The sequence below is a fragment of the Gopherus flavomarginatus genome, chromosome 5, assembly GCF_025201925.1.
Source record: "Gopherus flavomarginatus isolate rGopFla2 chromosome 5, rGopFla2.mat.asm, whole genome shotgun sequence".
Classification (NCBI taxonomy): Eukaryota; Metazoa; Chordata; order Testudines; family Testudinidae; genus Gopherus; species Gopherus flavomarginatus.
In genome coordinates, this window is record NC_066621.1 from 149,310,751 (window position 1) to 149,321,766 (window position 11,016).

The 11,016-nt window shown below is 47.2% G+C and overlaps 1 protein-coding gene and 1 non-coding gene across 2 annotated transcripts in view; one reads left to right on the forward strand and one right to left on the reverse strand.

Moving 5' to 3' along the window:
- PSMA3 (proteasome 20S subunit alpha 3) overlaps positions 1-431 on the reverse strand; it is a 28,942-nt gene extending 28,511 nt beyond the window's left edge. Inside the window, exon 1 of the mRNA XM_050952741.1 lies at positions 305-431. Within this exon, the coding sequence (XP_050808698.1) occupies positions 305-325 (21 nt within the window). The 5' untranslated portion in view covers positions 326-431. The remainder of the gene's footprint in view (positions 1-304) is intronic.
- A 215-nt stretch (positions 432-646) lies between these two features.
- Positions 647-719, forward strand: TRNAK-CUU (transfer RNA lysine (anticodon CUU)). Its single transcript has one exon. It is a non-coding gene; the product is annotated as a tRNA-Lys (tRNA).
- Positions 720-11,016: the final 10,297 nt, after the last annotated feature.

Below are 11,016 nucleotides of genomic sequence, written 5' to 3' on the forward strand. Positions count from 1 at the left end.
ACCCCCGTGCCCCCTAGAGCCCCCCATCCCTTCCCTAGCTCCTACCCCCGCTGCCCACCCCCTAGATCCCCACCCCCTTCTCCTCCACTTGCCCCCGCTGCCCACCCCCAGGGCCAGAGCCCTGTGGCCCCGCCCCTCGCTTACCCTTTCGCTTTCCCACCGGCCGCGCGGGCCCAGGTGACTCAGCAGAGCGGCGCGGCGCCGTGCCCAGCCCGCGCGGGCAGCCCCTCCTCCCCCGCCCCGGCCCCGGCCCCGGCCCCATGGGGGGGTCAAGCTCGCTCCCGCCCCAGCGGGACAGACTCACCCCGGTGCCGATGGAGCTCATGGCGGCGGAGCCGTGCGGAGAGCGAGCGCCGGACCCACCCCAGCCACACACGCTCACGCGCCCCAGCGCTCACCAACGCACATTCCCATTGGTCCGCTGCCCACCAGCCAATGAGCTCCCGCGCTGGGTTCCTATGCAAACGTGCGCGTCCGCAGAGCAGCTTCGTCACTGCCGCGGGAGCGCGCCCGGCCCGAGACCGGAAGAAACCCGCGGGAGATGACTCAAAGGGGAGGCGTCTCCTACGCAAACCTGAATCAACTAATTCTGCGCATGCGCCACATTATATTTCGAATAGTGGCTGAAGGAGAGCTCGGTCGCAGCGCCCGGCTAGCTCAGTCGGTAGAGCATGGGACTCTTAATCCCAGGGTCGTGGGTTCGAGCCCCACGTTGGGCGCAGAGAATTTTGCTCCTGCAGTGGCAGGTTTTCCCTGCTTTTGCCCCGAGCAGCGATAGGGGCAGCGCAGTTTGCCCGCGAAGGGGGCAGGCTTGGCAATCAGCCTTGCAAAGCGGGACAGCCCGTGGTGGGCCCAGATGGGGAGGGGCAGGGCCTGGGGACCGATCGCCAGGCATCCTCCAGCACAGGAAAGGCTGCAGCAGCCCCTCTCCAAGGGTGGGGAGCCCCTGGTCCCACTGCGCTGTGGGGCAGATCTGGGGCGACCCTCAGAGGAGCAGGCTGCCGAATGTCTACTGCATTAATAGCCCAAAGTCACTTAAAACTAACCCCAAAGTAGCCCAGTGCTGGTCACTCAATCGAAGCCAGGGGTCATTTTTTTTCTGTAACTCCCTTTGCTGTTTAAGCTGTGACTATCATCAAACACAGTATCAGGGTAGCCGTGTTAGTCTGGATCTGTAAAAGCAGCAAAGAGTCCTGTGGCACCTTACAGACTAACAGACGTTTTGGAGCATGAGCTTTCGTGGGTGAATACCCACTTCATCAGATGCATGTAGTGGAAATTTCCAGGGGCAGGTATATATAAGCAAGCAAGCTAGAGATAACGAGGTCAGTTCAATCAGGGAGGATGAGGCCCTGTTCTAGCAGTTGAGATGTGAAAACCAAGGGAGGAGAAACTGGTTCTGTAGCTGGCAAGCCATTCACAGTCTTTGTTTAATCCTGAGCTGATGGTGTCAAATTTGCAGATGAACTGAAGCTCAGGAGTTTCTCTTTGAAGTCTGGTCCTGAAGTTTTTTTGCTGCAGGATGACCACCTTAAGGTCTGCTATAGTGTGGCCAGGGAGGTTGAAGTGTTCTCCTACAGGTTTTTTTATATTGCCATTCCTAATATCTGATTTGTGTCCATTTATCCTTTTCCATAGAGACTGTCCAGTTTGGCCGATGTACATAGCAGAGGGGCGTTGCTGGCATATGATGGCGTATATTACATTGGTGGACGTGCAGGTGAATGAACCGGTGATGGTGTGGCTGATCCAGTTAGGTCCTGTGATGGTGTCGCTGGTGTAGATATGTGGGCAGAGTTGGCATCGAGGTTTGTTGCATGGATTGGTTCCTGAGCTAGAGTTACTATGATGCGGTGTGCAGTTACTGGTGAGAATATGTTTCAGGTTGGCAGGTTGTCTGTGGCCGAGGACTGGCCTGCCACCCAAGGCCTGTGAAAGTGTGGGATCATTGTCCAGGATGGGTTGTAGATCCCTGATGATGCGCTGGAGGGGTTTTAGCTGGGGACTGTATGTGATGGCCGGTGGAGTCCTGTTGGTTTCTTTCTTGGGTTTGTCTTGCAATAGGAGGCTTCTGGGTACACGTCTGGCTCTGTTGATCTGTTTCCTTATTTCCTTGTGTGGGTACTATAGTTTTGAGAATGCTTGGTGGAGATTCTGTAGGTGTTGGTCTCTGTCTGAGGGGTTAGAGCAGATGCGGTTGTACTTCAGTGCTTGGCTGTAGACAATGGATCGTGTGGTGTGCCCGGGATGGAAGCTGGAGGCATGAAGGTAGGCATAGCGGTCGGTAGGTTTTTGGTATAGGGTGGTGTTAATGTGACCATCACTTATTTGCACCATGGTGTCTAGGAAGTGGACTTCCCGTGTAGACTGGTCCAGGCTGAGGTTGATGGTGGGGTGGAAGCTGTTGAAATCGTGGTGGAATTTTTCCAGAGTCTCCTTCCCATGGGTCCAGATGATGAAGATGTCATCAAAGTAGGGTAGGTAGAGAAGGGGCATGAGTGGATGAGAGCTGAGGAAGCGTTGTTCCAGGTCGGCCATAAAAATATTGGCATATTGTGGGGCCATGCAGGTGCCCATAGCGGTGCCACTGATCTGGAGACATATATTGTCATCAAATTTGAAATAGTTGTGTGTTAGAATAAAGGCACAGGGGGGGGGGGCTGCTTTGTAACTAGTTAGCACCTGTAGTATTGTGTATTACTGGCAAAAGGGCCCCTCCCACCGAAGGACGACTCAATGTGTGTCCCCAAGGCTTGTTTTTTATTGGAAAAGGCTGCTTGTAGAGTCAGAGGCTCCCCTGACACTTTTGAGAATAGACTGCTTCTGGGGGAAGGCTGCGCCCAGCAATTACAAATTCTGCAGACAATATTTTGAAATTCTGCAAAATCCTGCATATTTTATTTGTCAAAAGAACACCATATAATCACCCCACTTTCAATTATTTCTGTAATTGGTTTCAAAATACGTCAGCGCGTATGTCTGTAACAATACAGACAACAAAAAAGATTCAGGAAATGTTTTTTGACATATAGATTCCTTACTAGGCATATGACTACAGAATGTTGAGGCCACATCTGGAAATGGAAATTGTATAGCGGGCCATGAATGCTCACAAAATTGGGGGTGAGGGGGCGAGGGCTCTGGCTGGGGGTGTGGGCTCCAGAGTGGGGCCAGAAATGAAGAGCTCAGGGTGCAGAAGGGGGCTCTGGGCTGGGGCAGGGAGGGTGAAGTGTGGGGGGGCAGATGAGGGCTCCAGCTGGGGTGCAAGCTCTGGGGTGGGGTTGGGTATGTGAGGTTTGGAGTGTAGGAAGGTGCTCCAGGCTGGGACCAAGGGGTTCAAAGGGCAAGAGGGAGATCAGGGCTGGGGCAGGGAGTGGTGGCTCAGGGGTGCAGGCTTAGGGCAGCGCTTACTTCCAGCAGCTCCTGGAAGCAACAACATGTCCCCCCTCTGGCTCCTACGCAGAGGAGCAGCCACGTGGCTCTGCTGCGTGCTGCCCCCTCTCCAGGTACCGCCCCTGCAGCTCCCATTGGCCATGGTTCCCAGACAATGGGAGCTCCAGGGGTGGCACTTGGGGCAGGGGCAGCGTGCGGGGCAGAGCTCCCTGGCTGCCCCTAAATGTAGGAGCCAGAGAGGGGACATGCCACTGCTTCTGGGAGCCACGCATAGCACCACCCCGCCTCCCCGCCTCTGCTTCCTGGCTGGAGTGCCAGAGCAAGGCAAGCCCCAGACCTTGCTCCCCAGTGGTGCCAGGAACAGCAGCCCCCTAGCCCACCTGAGCAGCTGGCGCCAGGTGTCTCAGCAGCGCAGGGCTGGGGTTAGAGGCATGCTTTGCCTGCCCGGGCACATGATGGGCAAGGGGATATTCTGATGTCAGCCCCCACTTGCCTCTGCCCCAAACTGGGTTCTCACCTGCACAGCAGATCAGGAAGCTCCCAAGCACTGTAGCCAGCGGCAGCTCCGTGGTGGAGCAGGGACATCATGGTGGCAGCAGATAGCAGCAGAGCAAGGCAGCGCAGGTGAATGGCCTGTCACTCACTGGCCCTCAGCTGTGATGTGGCTGGCTAGACCAAAACTGAGTGATGGCACAGCCACCTGGTAGCAAGGGGGCTCAGCACTATGCCACTTACGTGTGGCCTCTCCATCATGGCAATACCAAACCTGAGTGGCCAGTAGGGCCACCAGCGGTGCTCCTTGCCACTGCCAGTGCTATGTGTCATGACAGCTCAGGGCAGCGGCACCTTGATCCTCCCTCAATGGTCCAGCAAAGGCACCCACACTAGACTCTCTTGAGCAGAGAATCGCATCTCTCTCTCTTTCCCGACTGAGGTTTTCCCAGGCTGCACAGTTCCCTGCCTGTGCTGTGAGTTCCCCAGCAAGCCACATGGCCTAACCAGGCCTGCGCCTGTGCTCTGCTTTCTCTCTGAAGGCTGTGACCGACTGTAATTGTCAGCAGGCACAAGTCACCACACAGCTCTGTCTAAGCAAGTGCATTGATTCTTAAGGAAAAAGCATTACAGAGAAAACATATTAAAAACAATCAAAGAGCCTACCCCCATGCTCATTAGCTTACCAGAGATCACCGCAACTCCAGCAAGGGCTCTGGCAGGTGTCAGTTCTTCCAACCCTTCTGCAAGGATTGAGTCGCCCCTTCCCCCGCCCCCAGGTCAGAAAGTCCTGTCCATTTGCTGGATCAAAAAGAAAACCCTGAGTCAGTTTAAACTCAGGCTATTTATGCAACAGACATTTCTTTATCAATTGCTCTCTAGAGAATCCTTCACCAAAGGCTCTTAAGCAAAGTAAGCAGTCATGGGGTAAGAGGGAAGGTTCTCTCGTGGATCAGTAACTGGTTACAAGACAGAAAACAAAGGGTAGGAATAAATGATCAGATTTCAAAAGGGAGAAGGCAAATAGTGGTGTTGCCCAGGGATCTGTAAAGGAACCAGTGCGGTTCAACATATTCATAAATGATCTGGAGAAAGGGGTAAACAGTGTGGTGGCAAAATTTGCAGATGATACAAAACTACTCAAGATTTTTAAGTCCAAAGCAGACTGCAAAATGTTACAAAGGGATCTCACGAAACTGGGTGACTGGGCAACAAAATGGCAGAGAAATTCAACATTGATAAATGCCAAGTAATGTACATTGGAAAACATAATCCCAACTATACATACAAAATGATAGGGGTCTAAATTAGCTGTTACTATGGGCACCAGGTTTGTATAATTTTTGATGGTGCTCAGAACGAGTCCAAGCAGAGCCCCAAGCCCCGCACTTCAGTGGGAGGTAGGGTCCAGGCAGAACTCTCCTGTCCATAGCCTTACCGTGCTTTGGGGGGCCCTGCACTTCAGGGGGATGCAGTTGCCCCGATCTGTCCTATGGACAGGACGGCTCTGGGTCCAGGGCAGTCTGGGTGGGTAGTGGAGGGCCTGGTGCCATCCTGAAACCCGCATACTTTACAGATAGGTGGCACAATGGTTTTATCAGCATGAGTTTGAGATGAGTTTGAGGTGGGTTCATTACGTACAAGTGAGTTATGCACAGCATCTCAAATTAGGGCTCATCAAACCCCTACACTGTCCCACAGCACCCTGTACTCTGTGCACACAACAGAGACATCTCTTTTAGAATTTTTTTTTAATTTTGAATTGGTTGATCCTGGGTTGAACCTGTTGGGTACTTTTCTGTAGGATAAGTATACAATTAAAGAATGAGTTAGCTTAAGGAAGTATGCATTTGTTGTAAAGGAAGGCCCTGACTAGCACGTAGAAGGAAGATCTTGAAAATAATAAATGATAAAGCCAGAAGGACTAAAGTAGGGAGGATGTCTGATTCAAAGGGGAGTTAATGGGTAGGTTCCAAAAAAGGAGGCTCCTGACCAATAAGGGTGATTGCAGATTATTTTAAATAAAACAAAGAGGATTTGTCTTAAAATGAGTCAGCACAGCCATTTCCTAACCCAAACACCAGTGTTAAAAACTATGTGAACCCGGGTGCAGCGGGAAAACTGCAGGACAGCAAGAGGAGGGGAGGAAAGGCCTTGGGGAGAAAGGACGTTGTAAATCTTTGCTGGATTAAGGCTGGAAATCAAGGGTTAACTGTCTCCAATTGGTTTCAGCTCAAGTCAGTACTTGGCAATGACATCCCTTGTTAGTTAAAGGGTATAAAAAGTAAACCTTTAAAGGCTTCATTGCTAATACCTGCCTGACCACTTTGAAACTGACATCCCTGGCTTTAGCCTGTCTGTAAGTATCTTGATCAAATATTTATAAATGTTTTGTTACTGTTTGGATGTAGTAAACGGCTTATTATTCAGGCTTTTTGGCCTGTGTTAGAGCAACTGTATAAGTATCATTTGGCGTTTAGATTGAATTTATGGTTAAATTAGTGTTTGGTGGTTTCCCATATTCAGATTAATAATTTAAAATATTAATAATTCCAACACTTCCCTCCACACCAACTGAGCTGGGGGAGAAAGATAGAGCTAGTGCATGGCGCCATGTTACTTACTTCGGCCGCCTCCGGTACAGGAAAAATAAATTCCTCCTGAGGGCAAACAGGCCCAGTCTCAGGTGAAAGAGCCAGAAGTTGCATTAGAGCAGGAGCAGTTGCCTGGGAGCTGTCTGTGGAGGGAAGGTGGCCACTGGAATCCTGGGCACGGAGATGGAAAGGCTGAGAACTACGGGGGGATGCCAAGTAGCAGCCTGCAGTCAGGACAACCATGCGGAGGGGTTATAATGGGACATGGTTACCCTTCTAATCTTCTGCTGAACTGCCCTGAGAGGCTGGGTTAAGAACTGTTGGGTGACTTTTGTGGTAACAAGTACTGCCATCTCCCAGTGTTCAAAAATCATGAGTAAGGTTAAGATTCTGCCACGGGTATTTTTAGTAAAAGTCAGGGGCAGGTCATGGGCAATAAAAAAAATTCACAGAAGCCTGTAACTTGTCCATGACTTTTACTAAAAATAACCTGAGGCTGGGGACCAGAGCACTGCCGTGGCTTGTAGCTGCTCCAACCTTGCTGCTTCTCCTGCGTCAGGGGCTCACCGTTGCTGCTCCAGCCCCAGCCACGGCTCCAGCAGGCTGTGGACTGCTGCTCCAGCGACAGGCCACCAGTCAGCTGTTCTGGCGTGGTGGCCACTGTTCCAGAGGTAGGGTGACCAGCTGTCCTGATTTTATAGGGACACTCCTGATATTCAGGGTTTTGGCTTATATAGGTGCCTATTATCCTGCAGTCCTTGTCCTGACTTTTCACACTTGCTGTCTGGTCATCCTATCCGGTGGCCCTGGGGCTGGCCACCAATCAGCTGTTCCTGCAGCCCCAGGGCTGATCGCTGGTCAGCTGTTCCAGTGGCTGCTGCTTCAGCAGCCCTGGGGCTAGCAGCTGCTCCAGTCCTGCCGCAGATGTCCCGGCAGTCCCGGAAAGTCATGGAATCCATGACTCCGTGACAGAATTGTATCTTTAATCATGAGTTAGGCCCCCAAAATGATGAGACTGGCTAAAAAACTGTTAAGATTTTACAAAATAATAAATTTTGCCTTCAGGTTTTTGAGCCTACATGGTGCATTCGGGTCACATTTTCAAGATTCTTGCTAGAAACGTGCTTTCATTCTGAAATATAAACTGAGGTTTTCAGGTTTTATTCAGTGCCAGGAGCTGAGATTGTAGGTAAAACATCAAATATCATGAGACTTGTGATAATATTGTGAGCAGTGGCAGCACTGGATAACTGTAACTGTGTCTGGGACATTAGCACCTTATATTTCTGCCAGTCCTCCTAAAAATAATCCTATATCACTCATGTGGCAATGGAGTTTATAGGAATGTATCAAGGGCTAGAGCTAGTACAGCCTAATGTTTGAAGCACCTACAGTACTTGCCTCTGAGGTTGCAGTAAACTCCAGACACATAGGGGCTGGTGTACTTCAACACTCACAGAGACACCTTACAGTGGGTTGGCTTCAGTACTGTTGTTCCCAGATTTTAACGCCAGCCGGGACCATTAAAACATCTAGTCTGACCTCCTCTACAACACAGACCAGCGAATTTCATCTAGTTATCCCTGAATTGAACCTAATAACTTGGGTTCTGCTAAGGCATCTCTTCCAGAAAGGCATCTAGTCTTGATCTGAAGACTCCATGAAGAGATGGAGAAGCCACCACTTCCCTTGTTAGTTGGTTCCAATGGTCAATCACCCTCACTGTTAATCATGTGTAATTGATTTCTAATTTGAATTTATCATTGGTACTCGTTATGCCTTTCTTTGCTAGCTTAAGGAGCTCTGGAGTGCCTGGTATTTGGTATTTTTGCCCCTCTCTCCATAAAAGGCATTTTCCGCCAGTCACTGAATCATTTTGGTGGCTCTTCTCTGCACCCTCTGAAGTTTTTCAATATCCTTTTTAAAACGTGGACACCAGAACTGTACACAGTATTCCAGGATCAGTCTCACCAGTGATGTACAGAGGTAAAATCATCCCCTACTCATTATGCCCATTTATAAATCCAAGAATCACATTAGCCCTTTTTGCCATAGCATTTTACTAGGAGCTCATGTTCAATTGTTTGCCTGTTATGACCCCTGAATCCTTTACAGAGATACTGATTTCCAGGATACAGTCTCCCATTTTCGAGGCATGGCCTGCACTCTTTGTTCTTAAAGCAGGGCCTTGTATTTGGGTGTATTAAAACACATTTCATATCTGCGCCAGTAAAGCCTGACTAGCTTCATACCAGAAGTTCTACTATCAAACAGCCCTCGGAAGGAGAGAATTATAATCAATATACTTTAAAAACAAATCAATGACCTAAAACACCTTTTATATGTTTAAGGTTTGCTATCTATGGAGTTTCCAGGCTACAAGCGCTGGGAAGTGGAGAATATCTTCTTTTCAACAGGATGAAATTCCTTTTCTAACCATCATGGGCCACAAGATATTGGACTTGGAACAACTAATAATAGCCCTGTGAATTTCCATGGCTCCTGTATTTGAATTTGCTGTGGTATAAGACAAATGAAAATAAAAGCCTCACAATCTAAGAGTCCCTCCTATGGCGCATAGCGATTGTTAATTTGAGCAATCCTCTGGCTTCCATGGGACTACAAGTAGCAAGCTCTATAGACTGTAACAAGTAAGTGCATAATTTGGCCCTTCAGGCCAAGATATTTCGTTGTACGTGCAGCTCTCAATGTGCTCAGCAGGAGTTTTGCACATTGGGCCAAAACAGAATTTGAAACTTCAGATTGTTATTCTGATGCATTCATCTTGTATTTACAAGGGGATGACAGAAACTTGGTCGGATCTCTCTCTATCAAAGGACACATTAAAACACATTGCAAAGACATTTTTTTTTAAAGAAGCTCTAATGGTACTATATTAGACCGAGAATCAGTCATGAAAAGAAATACAACGGGCTGTTATCCAGAAGCAAGATCTTTTTCTCTCACCTGAGCTTTTAGAATCAAGTTCACCTTTTGCAGTGATTTATGCTTTCCTAAGTATTTCATTAAAAATGGTTACGGGAAGGAGCTAAGTACTTGCCATTATCAGTAACTGTTCCAAGATCTTCCTTACAAACTCTAGCAGATACATACATGATGCCTAGATGGTAGGTGTGTACAGAAAGATGAATGTTGCTAGTATTAGACATATTCTGCCTAGCTCCAGTTAGCTCAAATATATATCCCTCAATAATATGTTGGAAAAAACCCACAATTTTAAGGCCAGAAGAGGCCACTATGATCATCAAGTCTGACTTAATTTACAGTACAAGCTGCGGGACTTCACATAGTGATTCCTGGACACACTAATTATAAAATATTAAGATAGGAAAGAGGATCTGTCAATATTTGCCAACTGAAAAAATGCATGAGGTTAGGGCACTTATGAAATGTAATGACAACTTTCAGATTAAAGCTTATTTAAATCCCAATGCATGCTACACTGTTTAGTTTCAAAAACAACAATCTTTGTTGTTTCTATGTAAGATCGTGTTTTATTTCTAAAACTACATTTCAGTAACCACCAGAAAGTGAACAACAGGCTGGGAGGGGAGGAATTAGTCATGCAAATCCTATTAGCGGTAATGAAAGATTCAAAACAAATAAATTCTAAAGATTGATTAAACATTCAAGCCTAACGATAGGATTTAAAGGCATAAGAATCCATCTGTCTCAGTATTTAGTACAGTATAGGTGAAAATTATTAGTTATCTAGAGATAGGTATAAGTCAGGCATATTGGTGCAAATTAATGACAAACTGATCCTTAATCTTGACATTCCTCACCTAAAAATAAGTCAAACCTTTGACACTGAAGTGTTCATAATTCTCAGATGGAAGGCACTATACCATGTGTGCACAAAATATTATTTAAGGCAATATTATAAATAAAATTCTAGTGAAAATAATGAGAATTGACAAAAATAACAGCTGTGTGTGACTCTCACAGACTTTAGAGATACTTTTCCAAGTAAGAGTTCCTTGCAGTATACAGTTACAGGATTTATAGAAGCTTATTAATTAGTGTCATAATAGCACTTTGTGTGCATACAAATGTAAGCTGTTGTGTTTTTTAAAGGGTGAATTTTTGACTCAACAGACCTTTAGAATAATTAAAGTGGAGAGCAGAACTCTAGAGTCTGGAATTGTTAATGTTAATGTGGATATACCTGAAAAAAATGTATTTGCATCAACAGTAATTAAACAAAACAACCAAAAAGCCTGATCACAGGCTCCTCAGAGAACATTTTCATTTGATTCTCTAATAGGAATTTCAAGCCTTTTATTACTTTTGGTCTTTATATCCGTTACTGTACATCTTTTGCCTTAGAGTTCAGCTGTGTATTTTTATTTCATATTTATTGCCGTAGGATTACATATTTTAATATCTGCCTTGAGGCTAACTTGCCTCTCCAACCCAAATAAAATTAAAATAATTCATATGTGCATATTATTAACATTAAGATTTTCATGTACATTTCCTAAGTGGTCAGACAGATTTTGGGGGGTAAAGGTCA